This window comes from Prunus dulcis, chromosome 5 (assembly GCF_902201215.1).
Source record: "Prunus dulcis chromosome 5, ALMONDv2, whole genome shotgun sequence".
In the NCBI taxonomy this organism is placed as follows: Eukaryota; Viridiplantae; Streptophyta; class Magnoliopsida; order Rosales; family Rosaceae; genus Prunus; species Prunus dulcis.
Window position 1 is genome coordinate 3,771,744 of NC_047654.1, and position 22,500 is coordinate 3,794,243.

General features: G+C 34.9%; 1 protein-coding gene across 2 annotated transcripts; it reads left to right on the forward strand.

The window, feature by feature from the left end:
* Positions 1-8,254: 8,254 nt before the first annotated feature.
* Positions 8,255-15,292, forward strand: LOC117628412. Of its 2 annotated transcripts, XM_034360866.1 has the most exons (11): positions 8,255-8,631; positions 8,733-8,816; positions 8,914-8,995; positions 9,080-9,189; positions 10,318-10,403; positions 10,525-11,060; positions 11,160-11,820; positions 11,922-12,152; positions 12,244-12,368; positions 12,488-12,594; positions 14,628-15,292. In XM_034360866.1, the coding sequence occupies exons 1-11, from the start codon at positions 8,434-8,436 to the stop codon at positions 15,087-15,089; spliced, it is 2,682 nt and encodes an 893-aa protein (XP_034216757.1). In that variant the 5' UTR covers positions 8,255-8,433; the 3' UTR covers positions 15,090-15,292. The 2 variants fall into 2 exon arrangements, with proteins under 2 accessions (XP_034216757.1, XP_034216758.1); XM_034360867.1 differs by lacking the exon at positions 8,733-8,816.
* Positions 15,293-22,500: the final 7,208 nt, after the last annotated feature.

The following is a 22,500-nucleotide window of genomic DNA, read 5'->3' on the forward strand; positions in this document are numbered from 1 at the left end:
TGAGAGGAGAAAAAACAAAAAGAGGAATCTTTGAAACCTCTTTAATCGACCACACCAAATAGCAATTCAGCGACTAAAAACAGAGCCTACAAGTGAAAAAGAAAATTAGAAAGCAAAAAAAATAACAAAATAAAACTAGAAAAAGAAATTACATTTGAAAGAACTCAAAAATAAGAATGAAAACAAAACAATGGGTGATAAGCAATTACATTTAAAAGAATGCATGAAAATAAAAGTAAGAGTAAAGCTTGAAAAAAATAAAAAATAAACAACAACACATGGGCTAAATCGAAAGCACAACCCATCGGCCCCGTTTGGTTCATGGGAAAGGAGACTTGGGGATGAGAAATCAATTACTTTCCTATGTTTGGTAAGTTCAGGCATGGAAAATCGTTGCCTGGCCCATAGGAAAATAGGAGGGAAAGTGAAGCCATCCTCCCAACTTGGGTTTTGCTTTCCCTCCTCACAGAAAAGTTTGGGGAAATGAACCAATATTAAATTACACATTTTTTATGACCATTTTGTTCCCATTAACAATTTAGAATTACAATATATCATTAAATGCATTCTTTTTTTATTTAATTTAATATGGGTATAATTGAAAATTTATACAAACTTTGTTTTCCATTCCTACTCAGAACAAACATGGGAAAGGAAATAAAGTGTTATCTCCTAGTTACTTTCCCAGTATTACCAAACATTTCAAATGAATCTTCCATTTCTCATCCCTTGGGAAATGACATGGGAAATGATTTTACCTCAAATTCATTCCGTGAACCAAACGAGGTCTGAAGGTAAGGAAGAAAAATAAAATACTCCATGGGACCAAGTCAGGCTGATGTGGCTATGAGATAGCTAATGATAACAAGTCAAACTTATCTGGTGTTGCAATAACCGTGAAACAGCAAATAACTTCTCCGAACTGATATACAGAATGTGTAACCGTCAACAACAGCTCCAGTCAAGTGTAGACACCAACCTCCAAATTTTCAACGAGAATGATCGGAAATGTAAACGACATGTACAGATGTGGCTGTGATTGTATCTCTGCACAAAAAAACCCATCAATAACTGCTCCAAGACCGATCATGCTTCCGTATCACAGCCACCACCTCTTGTAGAAATGTCAACCGGCCGGTGCCACCAAAAAAGAACACAACAAAACCAATCGACACTAAAATTGTGACAGACCAAAAGGAACTGCAGTTTATGCGGAAATCAAGTTTGGGAGGCGCTGTAAAGACATATTTTTAAATATATATATATATATATAAATTCTCTTATGCGGATGTCCGGACGTTATTATCGTGCGAACGCCATATATTTTCTACTATCCCTCCCTGCTTTCCTCCCTATTTACAATGACATCGGCACGATAATAACGTGCGGAAATCCGGATAAGAAAATACATAAATAAACATTTTGGTCCTTTAAGTTCAGCTCAAGTCTTTAGGTTTAAGCAAACCCATTTATTTTCTTTTAAGCCTAAAACAATGAGCCTAATGTTTTGTCTCATATGTAACTTGAGATACAGCGGCTTTTTCTCAACGAAAAAAAATCCTACAGCCAAATATTTCATTCTTCCTCTTGCCTTCTTCATTCTCTCTTACTTTGTTTCTTTCAAAAAATATCCCCATGCCTTGTAAGCACTCTAGGGTGCTTACTAGTGAAGGCTATATAAGCTGGTGGTGGCAAGATTTAAGAAGGAGGTGGAAGGGCTAGGTAAGAGGTGGAGAGTCTATAGGAGGAGGTGGCTGTTGGTGATGAACTTAGATTGCTCTGTAAGCAATCTATATGGTTGACTAATCCCAGCTAGAGTGCTGAGTAATCCCAGCTATAAAGAGGAGGTGGAAATAGGTTTTAATCATGACTTTTCCACCTAAATAGTTAAAGTTAGAGAAGGATTTTTCATATATGTTTTTAGCTCACTTCACTAATAGAAAGAAAGAGAGGGAGAGGAATAATTCTGAAAGAGAAAAAGAAGAAAGAAGGAAGGCTTAAGGGTAAGAGTTTTTATAGTTTTGGGTGTCTTCAGTAAATTCTTTAGTTTTCAATTGGAAGTTTTATGCTTTTATCATGTTTTAATCTGGAAATAAAATGCATGTACATTTTATCTTCTCTCACTTAAAAAATTAACATATAGCAGATATTGTTCTTTCAAGACCATCTTTCTCAAACTGCACCATAATTTGGACTTGCGTTGAGGCTCAATCAATGGTTTTAATTTTAATTTTTCTCTATGATACTGATATGGAGAGAGAGAGAGAGAGAGAGAGAGAGAGAGAGATCAGCAATGTCCTACAAAGTATATAACAAAAGAATTCTTGCCAAAAATTTTCAAATTTTTATATGGTTGAAAGACTGATTCTTCAAACTTTAAAATGACTATTCATTTGTAAAATTTCGTTGAGATTTGGTAAGCCATACTGCTGTTCAAAGTGGTCCATTTAAACCATTTAAAACCCAGTTTTTATATAAAAAAGTGAGCAGTCATCTTTTATTTCAATATTCTAAATATTTTCTTTTGTGTTTTTACGCTTAGACTCAAGGACTTTGTTAGGGCCTGACAAAGCTTAAGGAAAGAGTTAGCTAGCTGGGAAGTAAGGTAAGGGAATTTTGGGGATTAATTACATGGAATTATATTTAAATTGAATATTCTTGTTTATGTTCTTATTGTTGAAACTTCGTTAATTCTTTTACATTTGTTTTTATTTATGAAATTGGGTTATGAATATTGCTATTACATAATGCTTTCCATTATCATGACTTGCTTATCATTGGTTGTTGGAGTAAAGGAATTCATTACACTTGGGTTATGAGAAAGGAAAATAGCTTTTGTGTAGTTGAGTCTAACCATTGTAGGAACCAAGTTCAAGCGAGTCCGTGTGCACAGTAAAATATGATATCAACGATATAATTGTCGATTGGGTGATTTGGGCTTGGAAATCAATGGTTTAGGCAAGACGACTAGCAAAAGGGGAATATGAAATTGGGAATGTCACGGGTGTTAGTTTATGTAATAGGGCATTCAGAATCACAGTCGTAAAATGCATGGTATGGGACATGCAAATTTGTTTGCCCTATTGCATAATTTTATAAATCTCACTAATTACATAAGACATAGGATCCTTACTGAGCTTGTAATGCTCACCCCTTATTAAATATGTTGCAGGGTTTGAATATGAGGTTTAATTTGTGACCTGGAAACAAGAAGAACGAGTTGTAGATAGTTTTGGACGTTTGTTGTAAAAAAATAAAATAAGAGAGTGTTTCTTACCTGTTATTTTGCTTGTAAAATCATAATGTAAATTACTTTGGTTAAAATAAAGATTTATGTTCAGTTTTCATGTTTCTTGTTATTTAAAGTTTTAGTTTTAGTTTTTCTTTTACCTCACACTTCCATAAGAAGGGGAAAAAAAATTGGGGTGTGACAAGCTCTAAAGTTTAATGAAATTTACAAAATTCTGAAAATAACCCGAAATATTTTCACGCTATTTCTTCTCGGAAGTCTTTATCCTCCCTCGAGTCTTCGAGCTCTCTCCAAGCCAGAAGTCACTCTTCTCCTTCTCTTCCTTTTGCTCTTCAATTTTTATTGCTCTTCACTTAGATGTGAACCTTGCAGACCTCTTTGGTTTCATTTAGTAAGTTAGCTGTTTTCAACTTCTTCTTTTTTTCGGTAATTTCGACTCTCCTAATTTGCTTTCAAGACACTAGAAATTTTTTGGCAAGAATTCTTTTGTTATATACTTTGTAGGACATGGCTGATCTTTGCACAATATGATCGGGACGGTCTCTCTCTCTCTCTCTCTCGTCTCCATATCAGTATCATAGAGAAAAATTAAAATTAAAACCATTGATTGAACCTCAACATGGCAAGTCCAAATTATGGTGCAGTTTGAGAAAGATGGTCTTGAAAGAACAATATCTGCTATATGTTAATTTTTCAAGTGAGAGACGATAAAATATACATGCATTTTATGCAATTATAAGATTAGATATATTTATGATTTCATTCTTTTGTGCTTATATCTATTATAAGAAAATATGCTCTAACACAAGAAGAAAAAAAAAAGCAATTTATTATTGAATATTTACTGCAAGAGGAAGCGATCTTCAAGGAAGAATAAGAAGGTAATAAACCACAAGAATATTGCTTATATTTTCTATTGAAAAAGTCTTGTAGAAAAACTTGATTATGCAAAGTTGATTGATATTTTGGCATCGAAAAATGCAAGACGAGTGATGTTTTAATGCATTTTATAAAGTTGTTATGTGAATTACATTTTGTTTTTTTTTTTTTTTTAGGTTACAATTCTGACTTTGAGTTCATATATATTTTTTTTTTTTAACTTATCGAAGTAGAAGACCACATTTTGGTAGTTCGCCTAGAGCCTCCAAAACCTTAGGACCACTACTGTATTAAGGAGAAGTAGCAAATTAGTTGACTTCTGGTAGCTACCATTAGGTCCAAGTATTAGTATTTTGTGAGGACGAATGAGACATTATATATTAATTTAGTTTATAAAGCCTTGTATTTCTAACATTATTCATAAGAGATTGAATTTTCGTTCATGGTTATATTTTATGTATTATTTATTCTTGATAACCCTCGCCACCACCACCACACTACTGGCAACATCGTCTACAAACCACCTTATTCACAGAACAATTTATATGACAACATGATTAACGTGTATGTAATTTTTTTGTTTTGTTTTGGAGTAGATGCTTCTATAGTATAAAGGATAGCAAAATCATCCGAAACCCAAATGTGAGAGGAGAAAAAACAAAAAGAGGAATCTTTGAAACCTCTTTAATCGACCACACCAAATAGCAATTCAGCGACTAAAAACAGAGCCTACAAGTGAAAAAGAAAATTAGAAAGAAAAAAAAAATAACAAAATAAAACTAGAAAAAGAAATTACATTTGAAAGAACTAAAAAATAAGAATGAAAACAAAACAATGGGTGATAAGCAATTACATTTAAAAGAATACATGAAAATAAAAGTAAAAGTAAAAATAAAAGTGAAAGTAAAGCTTAAAAAAATAAAAAATAAAAAACAACACATGGGCTAAATCGAAAGCACAACCCATCGGCCCCGTTTGGTTCATGGGAAATGAGACTTGGGGATGAGAAATCAATTACTTTCCTATGTTTGGTAAGTCCATGCATGGAAAATCGTTGAGGAAAATAGGAGGGAAAGTGAAGCCATCCTCCCAACTTGGGTTTTGTTTTCCCTCCTCAAGGAAAAGTTTGGGGAAATGAACCAATATTATTGTTCCCATTAACAATTCAGAATTATTAAATGCATTCTTTTTTTTATTTAATTTAATATGGGTATAATTGAAAATTTATACAAACTTTGTTTTCCATTCCTACTTAGAACAAACATAGGAAAGGAAATAAAGTGTTATCTCCTAGTTACTTTCCCAGTATTACCAAACATTTAAAATGAATCTTCCATTTCCCATCCCTTGGGAAATGACATGGGAAATGATTTCCCCTCAAATTCATTCTGTGAAACAAACGAGGCCTGAAGGTAAGGAAGAAAAATAAAATACTCCATGGGACCAAGTCAGGCTGATGTGGCTATGAGATAGTTAATGATAGCAAGTCAAACTTATCTGGTGTTGCAGTAACCGTGAAACTGCAAATAACTTCTCCGAACTGATATACAGAATGTGTAACCATCAACAACAGCTCCAGTCAAGTGTAGACACCGGGAAACCTCCAAATTTTCAACGAGAATGATTGGAAATGTAAGCGACATGTACAGGTGTGGCTGTGATTGTATCTCTGCACAAAAAATCCATCAATAACTGCTCCAAGACCGATCATGCTTCCATATCACAGCCACCACCTCTTGTAGAAATGTCAACCAGCCGGTGCCACCAAAAAAGAACACAACAAAACCAATCGACACTAAAATTGTGACAGACCAAAAGGAACTGCAGTTTATGCGGAAATCAAGTTTGGGAGGCGCTGTAAAGACATGTTTTTAAATATATATATATATATATATATATATATAAATTCTCTTATGCGGATGTCCGGACGTTATTATCGTGCGAATACCATATATTTTCTACTATCCCTCCCTGCTTTCCTTCCTATTTACAATGACATCGGCACGATAATAACGTGCGGACATCCGGATAAGAAAATACATAAATAAACATTTTGGTCCTTTAAGTTCAGCTCAAGTCTTTAGGTTTAAGCAAACCCACTTATTTTCTTTTAAGCCTAAAACAATGAGCCTAATGTTTCGTCTCATATGTAACTTGAGATACAGCAGCTTTTTCTCAACGAAAAAAAATCCTACAGCCAAATATTTCATTCTTCCTCTTGTCTTCTTCATTCTCTCTTACTTTGTTTCTTTCAAAAAATATCCCCATGCCTTGTAAGCACTCTAGGGTGCTTATTAGTGAAGGCTATATAAGCTGGTGGTGGCAAGATTTAAGAAGGAGGTGGAAGGGCTAGGTAAGAAGTGGAGAGTCTATAGGAGGAGGTAGCTGTTGGTGATGAACTTAGATTGCTCTGTAAGCAATCTATATGGTTGACTAATCCCAGCTAGAGTGCTGAGTAATCCCAGCTATAAAGAGGAGGTGGAAATAGGTTTTAATCATGACTTTTCCACCTAAATAGTTGAAGTTAGAGAAGGATTTTTCATATATGTTTTTAGCTCACTTCACTAATAGAAAGAAAGAGAGGGAGAGGAAGAACTCTGAAAGAGAAAAAGAAGAAAGAAGGAAGGCTTAAGGGTAAGAGTTTTTATAGTTTTGGGTGTCTTCAGTAAATTCTTTAGTTTTCAACTGGAAGTTTTATGCTTTTATCATGTTTTAATCTGGAAATAAAATGCATGTATATTTTATCTTCTCTCACTTAAAAAATTAACATATAGCAGATATTGTTCTTTCAAGACCATCTTTCTCAAACTGCACCATAATTTGGACTTGCGTTGAGGCTCAATCAATGGTTTTAATTTTAATTTTTCTCTATGATACTGATATGGAGAGAGAGAGAGAGAGAGAGAGAGAGAGAGAGAGAGAGAAAGAGATCAGCAATGTCCTACAAAGTATATAACAAAAGAATTCTTGCCAAATTTTTTCAAATTTTTATATGGTTGAAAGGCTGATTCTTCAAACTTTAAAATGACTATTCATTTGTAAAATTTCGTTGAGATTTGGTAAGCCATAATGCTGTTCAAAGTGGTCCATTTAAACCATTTAAAGCCCAGTTTTTATATAAAATAGTGAGCAGTCATCTTTTATTTCAATATTCTAAATATTTTCTTTTGTGTTTTTACGCTTAGACTCAAGGACTTTGTTAGGGCCTGACAAAGCTTAAGGAAAGAGTTAGCTAGCTGGGAAGTAAGGTAAGGGAATTTTGGGGATTAATTACATGGAATTATATTTAAATTGAATATTCTTGTTTATGTTCTTATTGTTGAAACTTCGTTAATTCTTTTACATTTGTTTTTATTTATGAAATTGGATTAATTACATGGAAGTATTAGTATTTTGTGAGGACGAATGAGACATTATATATTAATTCAGTTTATAAAGCCTTGTATTTCTAACATTATTCATAAGAGATTGAATTTTCGTTCATGGTTATATTTTATGTACTATTTATTCTTGATAACACCTAAATATTGCAATGATTTAACAATTTTAACATAATATTTTATTTATTTTATGATTAAAATAATTTTTAGGTGTGAAAGTTAGAAAACACATTAAACACAAGAATTATATAAGTGAAAGTAAAAATAAAATTGCTTTGCTTTTTACTATACAATTGAATAGAATCCCAAATAATTTTAACATATGCCCTTAATATCACTTTTATACAAAATTTACCAAACACTTATAAACTGATTATTGTACCAACACTTTTAACAAGAAGTTTATCAAACATCAAATTACTTTTTTTTTTATACAAAAAATATGACAGAAATTATTTTCACATCACAACAATCACAAACTAACCCTCCATCATGTCTCGTGTTTAGACATCCAAGCAAAAGAAGCACGCATTTTACAACCGAAAAAAAGGGGAAGCACGCATCATTTATAAGGACAAGCTATGCATTTTAGTATGACATTACGTGAAGGAAAAAAACACGTGTGAGTTTGTGTTCGAGTCACACATTACTTAGCAAAGAGGACCTGTTTTCTTTTTTTTCTTTTATTTATTTATTTATATAAAAAAAGAGAAAAACTACAAACGCCAACCACGGGACACACAGGCCCAACGAGTCAAAATAAAAAGGAACAGAGCAACACAAAGGAAGACCCTGCTCCCACAGACGGGTTCATTCCCTTATTTTCTTTTCTTTTTAAATCATATATATGATTTTTGTTGGATATGAAACCCAGCTGTTCCCTTTTATGGTATTTTCTTACTTATTTGCTCAAATTTGACGGTTATGTGTGACAAATTTAAGAAAAGTAGAGGAGAAGCTAGGACATGCAATGTGTGCAGCAGCACTTCACTTTCGTCTTGTATGCATATCAAACCAGTGGCTTCACTTTCACAAGCGGCTACAGAGACTGACGGGTTTTCAGACGAAGTCTCCATGGGAAAGGCAGCTCCTACTTCTCAAGATTTTGAGTCAAATTCAAAGGTAAGACTTTTGAGAAATCAGTTGTTCATGGTAGTAATCAGTTTAAGAGAAGAAGAAATTGAATGCCCAGTAGTAATTTTTACCAAAATAAATCTTCACAGGCATTAGTGTTTCTTTCAAACAAAGCAAATTCGTCAGAAATTTCATCTTTGACTGACATTGACCCCAATCGTGGTTTCCTAAAGGTGGGTAATTTAGATTAATTTTCTTTAATCAGAAAAAAATTGTTCCTTTTTGAAGAAATTATTTAAGGTTGAAATTTAATTCCTGGTTCTTCTTCAGTTTCCTTCAAAGTGGCCTGAGGAGCAAGCAGAAACATTGTCAAACAGCATGGCAACCTTTAGGGTTGAGGATCAAATTGGTGGTATGTATAGTTATGCTGAACCTCTGAAAACTCACTCTGAATTGAATGATGGAGGCCCAGCGATTGAAGTTGGAATTTTTTCAGGTAAAAAAGAAGATGATGTAAAGTGTGATGCAGTAGTTGAGGAACAGGAAGCTCCTTCGCAGTCTCAGCCTGTTAACTGTGATGATGGATCAGATGTCGGGGAGGATGATGTATGTACTTTTTCTTTCTGGTAAAATTTACTGCTAAACTTGCTTCTTGTGCCCTGTCTATCTTACCGGAATGGAACCATGAAATTTCCTTAAATGTTGATATGCAAACTTTGGAATTCCTGAGATGATGAGGAACAAGTTGTTGTGAACCTCGACATCATATTTTCCTCTCATAAATGGAGCATTGTCCCAAGAAGACAAATGATAGTAGTACTGCACATGGACACATAGACACAGAGATAGATATCCACGCACACACTTGCAACCACAGAAAGCCATGCACCGCCACCACTGTTGCATAGCCATACAAACTTGTTTTTGAAAGAAAACGGTGCACAGGTGTATAGTGGTTATCAAGTACTGAAGGTGGTGGTGCCTAATGTGTTCTCATAGATTTTTGTACTTCAGATAAATATTCCTTTCTTTTTATAATCTGATCCACTGTGCATTTGACTGGAAAACTGTATCTTATTGCTGGTCTTATGTCATAATATGATTTACACTAAGTCTATGTTTAGCCCATTCTATGCAAACCTGCACAGGCAGGGAGGAAGTGGATGGGTTGGTGGTGGTGGGGGGATTATTTTGGTAGACAATCTCGTTTAGTCCAGCTAAGCCGCCTTATTTGAGTAGATTGGCATTGACCAGCAAGGCTTGTCCTATATTGAGATGATTACAAGGTTGATTAGTATTGCCCAGTTGATAATGCCTTTATTCTTTTGTTTCAAGAAAAGAGCTTGTTACTTAAGTTGTCTGGGTACACGCACACATGAACACGTGCTAAATTTAGTTATTGTCATCATAAGGTGGTAAATAAGGGAAAGAAATTGGCAGTTCTGTTTGATTTTAGCTTTGTTGGAATGCAAGTAACAGTTACTAATTTGGATGCAAAGGTTTGATAGATAATTGGCACATGGCTATCTTGTTGAATCCTCACCCTATATTATTCTCCTGTTTCCTTATATTGCTTCCTGTATGTTTGGCCTTTAAATAAAACTGCACTGTTGATGTAGGAAACTATTCTTTCTTTGTTGCTATTGCAACAATTACCCTTTTTCAATTAAATAGGGCAACAATTATCTTAGTGATTCCATTTTTCTCGTCCTTCTTTGGGTCATGCAAAAACAGGTGAAAGTTTGTGATATCTGTGGGGATACAGGTCGTGAGGAGTTGCTTGCTACATGTAGCAGGTGCATTGATGGGGCAGAGCACATGTATGTAGCTCATCTTTTCTGGATCTTTTTGTTTTTGCGTGCTTTCTTTTGTTTATTTTTTTTTCCCTATAGAACTTGAAAGCCTATGGTTTTCCTTAACTTATCTTCTTGTGTCAACCAGATACTGCATGCAGGTAATGATGGAAAAAGTTCCTGGAGATGACTGGATGTGTGAAGATTGTATGCATATGGAAGAATCTGAGAAACAAAATCACAACTATGTAAAAGCTGAAAGGGTCGTAAAAGGATCATCTTTGAGCGGTATAAGGAAAAACTATAAAAACGTGGATGCTTCAGAGTTCAAGAACAGATTGTCGATGAAAAGTAAATGTGCTAGAGTTGAGATCAAAACAGGCAAAGCTGGTTCTACTCCTAGCATTGCTGGCAAAGGACCTACAGTCAATGCAGAAGCTGTGTCTGTCAGTAAAAGAAGGGCTCTTGAAACAAGTGTGAAATTGCCCAGGGTTCCTAGTTTCTGCAGCAAAACTGTACTGCATAAGGATGCTTCCAAAAAGGAATTAGATAAGAAGAAAATAAAGGCAACCACGGATGTCATTTCTGGTGACCGATCTTCGAGCAGTTATCTGAAAAATGCGTACTTGCCTATTACATCAGACAAATCAGACAAATTTCGATTGCAGATGCAATTGAGAAAAGGTATACTTGTTATGCAGCTTAGAGGCCATAGATATTTTTTGACAACATTTTGTATGAATTGTAACTGCATATGATAAATTCTCAATCATGACTTTACAGGTGCTCTATTGAAGTCAAAATCATTCAACATCATTGATTCAAAAGTGAAGGGCAAACTGTCAGATGAAGGTGGTGTCCAAAAGCATAAATTTGTCGACAACAATGCTACTGATGACAACAAAAAGAAAAATATTGCCGGCACAATGTGTAAATCTTTGTCCTTTGATAATGCCAGGTCAAACTGCTCAAATTGTTCCGATACAAAAGTTAAAGTGCCATACCATCTCAAGGACTCGAAGAAATCGACGTTTACAAATCAAGAGAACTCTACTCAGGTGAAGCATGAAGCCAAGCTACTTAACCCTTTAGTGAATAGTTCTGGGCTTCTCGTGCCACAGAGTGACAAAAAAATTGCACCTAGTGGTCAAACTAGTTTACTCCCTGTTGGTCATGATCTGGAGACTGGCCATAGGAAATCGAAAAACTTATCAGAAGCAAGTAATCATCTTGCTCATGAAGGCTCAAGGTATGTAAATGAGAAAGAGAATAGAGTGGTTGGTGATGCGAAACAGCATGCTGATCATTACATAGAAGCAGCAGTTGCTATCAGAGAAAATAATTCTAATGTCAATTTGCATTCGGAAGGAAGACCTCATGTGAGAAACGCTTCAAACGCTTTTTCTCTGGCTTTTGCTGTCCCACAGCTTGATTACATATGGAAGTATGGCCTTTTTCTCCTTTAGTAGATCTTTTCTTGTACACTGGTCTTTGGCTTGCCTTTTGAGTATGTTCTGATGCATGTGCTTCTGGCATTTCATGCAGAGGTGGATTTGAAATGTGGAGAAATGGAAGAGTCCTTGGTTCTTGTGATGGAATGCAAGCACATTTGTCTACTGTTGCTTCACCCAAAGTTCTTGAAGTAGTACCCAAGCTTCCTCAGAAAATGCTGGTGGAGGAAGTTCCTCGCTTGAGCACATGGCCAACTCAATTCGTACGAAATCATCCAACAGAAGATAATATTGCTCTCTACTTTTTCGCAGAAGATCTTGAGAGGTTTTGTTTATGTTATTCCTTAAATAAAATAATAAATTAAAGTTTTCTCTCATGCTGGCCATCTGTCTAATTCTGTATGCTATTTATCCAGCTATAGAAGAAACTACAAAGTTTTGGTGGAATGCATGGTTAGGGATGACTTGGCTCTTAGGGCAAATGTTGATGGGGTTGAACTGTTAATATTCCCATCTAACATGCTTCCTGAGGATTCGCAATGTAAGGATTGACCATTGTGCATGCATATTTTAAAGATGGTTTTCGACACACAATTTAATCAAATATATATATATATATATTCTTTTTTCCCCTGTAAATGTAATCTTATTCTTTGGCAGGTTGGAATAGGATGTTATTTCTGTGGGGTGTGTTTAGAGGGAGGAGGGTTTCTTGCTCTGAACTCATGCAGCCTTCAAGAGATGTGAATCAAGTTGACTCTATCCTGGTATGTATATTTAGTTAGTGATTAATTGCCTTATTAATGCATTCTCCTTTCTTTTATATATATACACTTCTCCAAAGCTTTAGCTGTTAGTTCATGTTTAGCTGTCAATCATATGGCGAGGATAATAACTTTATAACAATTTTTAAGTATAGAATGAAGAAACAAAAATAATAATTAAGGAAAAACACTAAGGATCGATGAATTATGACACTTTTAGCATCATGGAACATGGAGGTCTTTGAATATCCTTCAGAGTCATCAGCAACTGTATAGTTAGTTGTTTGCAGAACAGGGTTTGTAGTTAAGAGTATCATCCCTTCACTGATAACCATATATGTATGAACATATAGATAAACAAATAAATTTAAACTTTTCTTTTATGATGAACATGCACTAAAGAAATAATAACTTTACCTCACATTTATAGTTTGTCAAACCCAAAATACGAAATTGTCAATGATTATAATGAGAAGACATTGAATTAATGTGACTCCAATTGAGAAGTTTTTGGCGTAGGCCCTACAGAAAAAGAAAGATGATTAATCTAACGTGATTGCTGATAATGTTGCTAATCTACCATGGCTTTGTGTTCTGTTCAAGATTACAAGAACCTAAAGCTTTTATAAAGAATAAAATTTGGTTTATGTGGTTTAGTCTTCATATGCTCTAATTACTAGAATTTGGATCCTTATTTGGCAATTTGATGATTGGATTCAGATCCTTGTAAGCTCCATAGGCATTCCATTTTATTTATTTATTTATTTTTTTTGTAATCTCAATCCTCCTTCATGACATGAATATGAGCACTTTACGTAGTTTGACACACATATCATTCAAACTTGTCCCATGAATATGTAATGCATGGAGCGTTGCCCCAATGACAAGCTACATCATGTCATGGAGCCAATAATGTGACATAGTCTTTTTTATTTTTAAAAGAGAATGGTTAAGATTTAGCAAACAAAATTTTTCTTAAAAAATATAAAGAAAACCCCATTTTATCGAAACCATTAAAAAGTGCAAAGTCCAAACAATACAACAAAAGAAACAAAATATTATCATATAGAAATATTGTATAAAAAAATCACTCTAGAAACTTAAATAACAACAGAGCTCTCCAATCTGCAAAAATAGAGAAAATTTGTATTTTCCGAAACTCAGATGACTGAGGCCAATAATGATCTCTAGAGCTTGACTTTATCCCATATTACTTCCATGGTTCCCTCCTCTCAAGTACAGAACTCCATGTGGTGTTACAGTAATCTAGAGAGGACGCTAGGGGATCTTAATCCTTGATAGCCCACTTTTGGGATACCTCAATGATTGTCGTGAAATCATGAGTAGATAGTAATGGTTGTCAAATGGACCCCTTGGATTTGCACTTAGTGGGCGAAGGATCCTACTCTGTACTATTTTGTGCTATGTAGCCAGGATCAGGTGATTTCGATGCTTCATAGGAATTTTGATAAACTGCTTTGTTTTCTTTGTGCTCTTTTGTTCCTTTCCATTTTCTTGCTTGTGGATCGTTAGTTCATTTAACTTTTATGAAATCTTTTTGGTACCTTTATCATTATATTTTTTCCTGTGATAAGCATTCAAAGACAGATAAATTAACTTTTTGAGAAAGATTCAAAAGTGTAATATTAGAGCAAACTCTGTAACCTATGTTGGGCGACTAGACATCTGGGCTGGTGTTCAATTGGTTGATGGGCCAATTGCGAACGTTGGTGAGTGAATTTCTAGGCAATAACGAGACCATTCATTTGGTCTGCTCAGGTTTTTACTTATAATGTGCTTGCTAAATCTTGGCAAAGAGTGTCAACTTTGGTGCATTCAATTTTTTGAGTTGGTAAATATATCAGAGTTTGTGGTACTTGATGATTGGTATATATGTATAACTGGTATTGTCTTCATTGATTTCTATTCCTCTATTTTGTAAATTGTGTTCTATAAAAGTACATGAGGTTTCTCTAGCACAAGCAAAACATCAGTCTCTAGTCAAATTAGCTGTGACATCCAAATTTGGCCTGCAGAAAGGAGGACAATCCAAGCAAAGGCAGGAGATGGACTTCAGATTTTTTCTTCAAGGTAGTAAAAGATATAGCATCGACAGTGTGAGCGTTGATGAAGAGCCTGATCTCAAGAGGGTCAAGACAGATGAGTCAAAGTATTCAGATAAAGGATTTCCATTCCAAACAGATGTGTGTGGTTCTGGTTTTTCTGGGGATCATCTTGGATGTGGTAAACCCTATGATATGTCTGTCTCTTCAACGGAGATGCAAGTTCGTACAACTATAGGAAAGGATCAGACAGAATCTCAAGTTCCAGGTATTGAGCTATCATTAGGGGCACCATTTATTGATTTTGAACACCAAAAAGAAGATCGAACTTCTAATCCCAAGCTGGTGAACAACATTAACGACGAGGACAATGAAGTCTCAACATCCCTTTCTCTTTCTCTTGCGCTGCCATCACCTCTAGGAAACAAGTACTGAAGATTGGATCGAAACAAAGCAGCTGTTGGATGAGAGGCATGCACATCTAGAATGAAACCCTGTAGACTGTAGATTAATAGTACCGTAGCATAACATGGATGTTTTGATGTACATGGATCGTAGCAACCATCGTGATCCTTTCCAGTTCATAACAAACCAATTTCCGTCGTTCACAATTAAAGGTTTGTTAGTTTTCTCAGTAATTTATTTCTTCCTGCTATGTTCTTGTGTGCAAAAAAAAAATAAAAAAAATGGAGCTATTATACCTATGGAGAAATGATAAAGTTAAATGCTGCTTGAACCTTGAAGTTAAATACCTACTGTCAACTTCTTCAATGGCGTCTGCAGAGTTTATTTTATTGACTGGTCATGTGGGTTCGCTTGATAGTGTGGCCAGATGTGCTAACTTTAGCAAGTTGGTTGGTCGCGGCTTCTTTTTTATTTTATATTTTGAAAGAACAATATTTTCATTAATAATAAACTCAAATCGCCAGGGTCCATAGTTCAGTAGTAAGAGCATTTGCGTGCAGATAAGTTGTTTCTAGTTCGAACTCTAATGTCAACTTCATGATTTTTTTAGTACAAGGGATGATCTAAACTGGAGGGGGGAGCGTGATTTCTCACACGCACACGACTATAATGTCGTGGGGATTCAAACTTGAGATCTCTGATCTACAAGTCAAGACTCTTTTTCACTAGGCTAAGCCTTGTTGGCATGCCAACTTCATAATTTTTTTATTGGGTCAAATACCAACCTTCATATTTGGGATAGAAAGCAAACCCCAAAAGGTGGTTCTTGCAATGATAAAACTAAACCAATAAGCAAGGACGTGTAATTTGAGCACGCGAGTGATTATGAGTGACGGATGGTATTTTTTGCTATTCTCAGTCAAATAATTTTTTTACGTGTCATTGTATTATTGACCGGAAATAACAAAACAGTGTAATTCCTGTTATAAGTTTTTACGCTCATAGGGACACACCTATTGATTGCTTCTACTTAGGGATGGGGGGACCACCAATATGGACTACAATGGTAGTCATAACAACTAATTACATGGCTTGATTATTGGCTTTTCTTAGAGTGATGGGAGTTTTAAGTAGACATAATATTATTTGACACCTCACCATGTACGACTAAATTAAGATCCAAAACTTTGCATATCATGAAGATTGAAGATTGAAGAGAGGGTTAAGAGCAACTCCACCCATTTGCCTTTAGCCATGGCAAGGGTGGAGATAGGGCAAGCACTATTCACGTGAATAGTGCTTGCCCTTGCAAATAGTAAATTGTGTCTCCACCCGTTGCCCTAGCTAAGGGCAATTACTATTCATTTTTTTTGTTTTTTTCACAAATGTTTTAATAAAAATAATTAATTTAGATAATATTTTCGGATAATATTTTTGGGTTCATACATATCAATATTTATTATAAAATTCATATCTCAATCGGAAATTTTTTTGGTATTTATAGAAAAAAAAATTCAATTTTTTTTAAAAAAAATTCAATTTTTTTCATTTTTTTATTGCACAAAAATTGGCTGCCGTTGGATTGGAGAAAAAAAATCTGATCGGAGAGCTCAGAGTGCGACACGTGGACTTTTTAGTAGTACTGTAGCGGATACTGTAGCGGCACTGTAGCACTGCGCGGCACTGTAGCGGAGCACTGTAGCTGCTGACGTCAGCAACCGAGTTTTGGACCTGGGGCTGGTTTGGCCTTCGGGCTGGCCCGAGTTGGTGGGTCCCACACTAAACCCGGGCCTGGGCTGCACGCTGGAGGGACTTTTTTTTTTTTTTTTCTGCCCTTGCCTCAGGCTGGGCTCCATCAGTGGAGCTGCTCTAATCAGTAGAACGACTAAACCTAGGTCTAGGTTTGGCACCGCTCTCTAATCATAATTACTTTCAAAGCCATGCAGCACAGCACATATCCACTAATTACATTACACATATTAATTCAATATCACCAATGCCCATCAATTGAGGAAAAAAATTTGAGGGCTGGGTGGGGTGAAACACTTTGAAGTACTTATCAAAATCATATGTCACTAATTATTTCCCCATTTTAGAATAAAGTCAAGCCACAATAATAATGAAATTGAAGTATAGGCTAAATAGCCGAACAAACACATGCGTAATCATATATCGGGCCAAACCCAATATTGGTTTATTAATTCCCAAAACCAGCCCCTAAAAGTAGGTTGAATTGTAGTCATTAAAGGTTAGTTGGAGTATAGCGTAGTTGTGGAACCGAATTAAATCAAAATCCTAGGTCAAATGATTCCTGTTATTTGGGGATTATTTGACCTAATTGGGAATTACTCAACCTAATTGGGAGTTACTCAATTTAATTGAGAGTTACCTAATTAATTAGAGAATTAATTTGATTCCTACTACAATTCCCAATTAAATGAGGAGTTACCTAATCAAATTAGGAATTGATTTAATACCTACCACAATTAGGGATTTGATTTACCCTAATAAATCAAATCCCTAATTAATCAATCAATTCCAAATCGAGAAGGAATAATTCCCTTCCATCTACGGAATTATTCCTCTGAAACCCTAGCATCCAAGACCACTATAAAAGGATGGCCACACACAAGGGTTGAGGTACGTCTGAAATCTCTACTGAAACTCTATAGAAAATTCCTCTCAAACCCTAGCCACCTCCTTTCTCTCTCTCTCTTTTACATAAGGCTCCGGCCGCGCTGTTTACACATTAAACACATCCCGTACCCTATTTTAGCTATTGTTTCTCGACGGATCGATTGAACTGACTTAGGCATCGGAGGGCCTTTGGCCAACACCCCCGGGTTTGGTCCTCTTATTTGTTTTATTTTTCAGGGAGAAAAAGGCGGGGAAGAAGAAAAGGGAATCTTTCGAACCAAATATTCTTGTGAGGAAATTTGCTCCCACAATAGTTGGTTGAGATATTCCACCATTACTTATGTGGGCAGAGGTTCGAAACCCCAGACACCCAATGAATTCAGATCAATTCAACTTGTTATTGCATTTGGTCATTGGAGAAGTTGTATTATATGCAGCACCTTAGTTGGCTTCCGCGTCTGCAAGAGGTTGATAATGGGCAGTTGTGTTCCATAAAAATAGGATCCATTATCTACAAAACTGCCATCGATTTCTTAAAACAAGCTTAACCCTAAAATCTTATTAAAAAAAACCCAAGACACTCAATAGAGCATCAAAGTAATTTAATAATCAAAATTAAATTCAATAGGACAGGCTATCATTTTTGGGGGTGTTTATAGAAATTTAATGGTATTGGGTTTATCTATATCATTAGTGCTAAGAATTAGTATATAATATCTCGTTATTTTATTCCTAGGGTTATTGACCAAAATGGTCTCCCAACTATTGCTCCAGTATCATTTTGTTTCACTAACTAAAATTTTCATTTCAGTAGTCCTTCAACTCTTCATTTGGTATCAAGATGGTCATACCATCAAAGTCTATCTATTTTATTATTAAATTGAGAGGTAAAACCGTCCATATACAATTACCAAACTCATTCCCCATCTCACGACTCCAACCCACATTCAGCCTCTCTCACGACTCCAACCCACATATCAGCCTCCCCCATCCTCAACCCAGCCCCCTTGATCTCTCGCATAAAGTAGCAACTTCAAGCCCAAAGTAGCCCCGCAAATCAAGCCAACCCAATTCAAATATAAGCCATACCCAACAAAAACAACCCCAGATCAGATCTGAGTTGGTGTACAGAGACAAGAGAGAGAGAGAGAGAGAGAGAGAGAGAGAGAGACCCATTCATAGGTTTTCATTTTTGTAGCTTTTGAGTGGTAATGGATTTGGGAGAGAGGGAGGATGCGGGTCACGGTGAGAGCGACTGGGAGTGGTGAAGTAATGGTGGGTGGAGGTTGAGAGGGGGGGAGGTTGAGAGGTTGGAGGTGAGGGGAGGTTGCGGGGTTGGAGAGGTGGGGTTGGGTAATGTTGGGTTTGTTTGTTTTGGGGTAATGCTGGGTTTGTTTGTTTTGGGGTTACTTTTTTTAATTTTTGTTATTTATTTTTGTATTTATCTGATTTTAAATTAATTTAAACAATAGAGAAAAAAATTATTACTTTTTAAGTCCATGTCAGCCAAAAAAAAAGCAATGTTGGTGGTGAGATTCAATTTTTTCAAATTTAAAATTAGGTACAAGTTTTTATAATAGTTTCCTTTAATTTTTAATTATTGTATTAATATGGATAATTTTACCTCTAAATTTAACAGCAATATTAACAGACTTTGACGATGGGACCGTTTTGGTACAAAATGAAGAATTAAGGGACCATTGAAATGAAAAATTTAGTTGGTGGAGCAAAAGTTGAGGGACCATTTCGGTCAATAACCCTTATTCCTAATTACTACAAACGAGATTTTCTTACGAACAAGCGAAATGGTAATAAATTTTGTACTCCTTGTACATAGCAATTGTTTTAGAAGTATTCACATCACTTGCATCTGTGAAAGAAATATATAGATGGTAAAAATCTAAGGTATAACTGCCCATACAAATCACATTTTTCGAACAAATTTCTAAGGTACACTATAAAAAAAAAAAAAAAAAAGTGAGTGAATATAAGTTAAGTCAATTGGCCAAAGCAGAGATTGCTTATATATATATTTATTTATTTTTAAGAAGATAAAAAAAAAATTTAAAGAAAACCTACTTCAACATATTATATGCGACTATTCATGTTATTTATAATAGTAATAATGTTATAGAAAAAATAACTTTGACATAAAATATGGGAAGTGTTCTATTTTCGAGAGAAAGATGCCACTTTGTGTGGTAGAATATGAACTACCTTCAAAATATGCAATTTCTTTTAATTAACAAAGAATGAGAATTCGAACTTTAAGAGTGCTTCTAAGATTTGAGAAGAGAGATTCTATTAGATTAAAAGCTAGTTGGTTCAAAATATGCAATTTTAGGAATGATAGGGATTATGGAAATGTATTCATGTTTATATGTGTTGTAATTGTGCTAATGAAAAGAGGGTAAGGTAAAATTATTTTTACCAAATTCATAATTTGCCACCATATATAGATTTCATAATTCCACAATTACACTAATTTTTTTTTTCACTTCCATTGTTTTTAATATAGTCTTCAACATGAGCTTCAAAACATGAGAGGGGAATGCAGGAGAGATGGAGGAAGAGGCGACATTTTTTGTTCGCACTACAACCTGGATGACGACTATCCATCCCAATATGCATTAGTTAATAGAAAATCAAGTAATTTATAAAAATTATAGTGTCTTTTGATTAATCACAATAGTTTATTGTGCTTAACACTCATTTCTGGCTTTTATTTGCAGAGTCCCGTTCTCTTGGACCCCTGGGGTCCAAGAAACTTGTGGTCACCCACCCTTAGATTTAATCCAAGGGTTAAGAAAAATTTGCTTTAAAATATCTTTTTTCTTTTACCTTTTAAATTTCACTTAACAAAAAAAGAAAAAACTAAAAACTAAAAACCCAAAATCTGTTTTTCTTCCTCCCGCTGCCCCCACGTTCTGCTTCCTCCCATTGTTGCAGCAACAACAACTCCGACTCCGGCGTAGCCAGCCAAAATCCAGAGTGACTTATTCCCTCGCACTTCAACAAGGTCAGTTTCATGTTCTTATTCAGTTTTGGCCCCAAATTTTCGGATTTGAAATCATGAACCCATATTTGGGAATTTCAATTGGATTTGTGTTATTTTTTATTTCAGAACTATGTAACTTTTCCTTGTACGCATCTGAACAAATATCAGTCTCTAGTTGGGAAAAGAATAAACCCTTTGATTTCTAGAAATTGCGAATGAATTGGGAAAAGAAATAAAAAATAACACAAATCCAATTGAAATTCCCAAATATGGGTTCATGATTTCAAATCCGAAAATTTGGGGCCAAAACTGAATAAGAACATGAAACTGACCTTGTTGAAGTGCGAGGGAATAAGTCGCTCTGGATTTTGGCTGGCTACGCCGGAGTCGGAGTTGTTGTTGCTGCAACAATGGGAGGAAGCAGAACGTGGGGGCAGCGGGAGGAAGAAAAACAGATTTTGGGTTTTTAGTTTTTAGTTTTTTCTTTTTTTGTTAAGTGAAATTTAAAAGGTAAAAGAAAAAAGATATTTTAAAGCAAATTTTTCTTAACCCTTGGATTAAATCTAAGGGTGGGTGACCACAAGTTTCTTGGACCCCAGGGGTCCAAGAGAACGGGACTCTTTATTTGCATATCTCTCTATTGATTTTTCATTTTAAAACTGAATTTTTGAATTTATTGAACAACTTTAGCTTTTTTCTATTAATTTTTAAAAAGTTTACAAATTTTTTTTCAACGGAAATTAGATGGAGATGACTACATTGATTAACAAAGTCAAATAAATGGAAGAAATTGCAAACTTACTTAAGACGTACTCTTTTTTTTTTTTTTTTGGATAAAAAGATATACTCTTTTTGTTTTTTTTATTTTATAGTACAAATGATAGTCTAAACTGTAAGGAAGGGGGTAATTTCTCACATACACTACTATGATGCCATGGAGGTTCGAACTTAAAACCACTAATCTACAAATTAAGGTCTTTTTTTACTGGGCTATCCCCGTTGACTATAAAGACGTACTCTTATACGAACTAGTTATGTTCATCTTTGCTAAAAGCATTCCCATGTTTTCTCATTTAATATACCTTGAGGAAACTATTATGTATGTATGAAAAACTCATTTAAGCTAACATGGTCTAGCTGAATGGAAAAATGGCATTGATTTGTAGATAAGTTGTCTCAGGTTTAAATCCTCATGACACCTTAATAGTGTGTGTATGAAAAAACCTCCTCCCCTTGTAGTTTAGACTGTCACTTGTGTTTTTTTTTTTTTTTTTCTAAAAAAAGAACTCATTGTATGTATTGAAAAATTGTTCATGAGAGTTTAAAACAACATCTCTCTCTCTCTCTCTTTCATTTTTGCACGTTAAGAATCCTAATACGTCTTGTAGTTTAATGTACACATCAGAAGAGTATGTGCACTTCTATGCCTAGAGAGAGGACCAACTTCATAGAGTAAAACCTTAAGGGGTCATTTGGTACGACGGACTGTTATGGACTAGACTAAATCCTGGGACTGTCTTGAATTAGCTCGGATTGGCTTAAGTTAGATTAAGTACTGACCTACGTTTGGTGCTGCATCAGACTAAGAAGCTGGATTGTAAAAATAGTGAAGACCTATGTTTGGTGCTGTGTCGAACTAAAAAATAATTATTTTAATATTTAATTTTAATAAGAAATTTTAACCTAAAAATAGATACATATAAAACTATATATAACTTTAAAATAAAAAATTGAAAATTATAAATATATTGTAGCATTTTGTGCTTTCTTTTTTTATTCTTAATATTTTTAGGCATTTATAGCTTT

Excerpts from the sequence above, each read along its gene's own strand:
- LOC117628412 (XM_034360866.1), top strand. The coding sequence starts at position 8,434 with ATGTGTGACAAATTTAAGAAAAGTAGAGGAGAAGCTAGGACATGCAAT. Across the intron at positions 11,821-11,921 it reads CAGCTTGATTACATATGGAA|AGGTGGATTTGAAATGTGGA; the intron begins GTATGGCCTTTT and ends CATTTCATGCAG. Across the intron at positions 12,369-12,487 it reads GCTTCCTGAGGATTCGCAAT|GTTGGAATAGGATGTTATTT; the intron begins GTAAGGATTGAC and ends ATTCTTTGGCAG.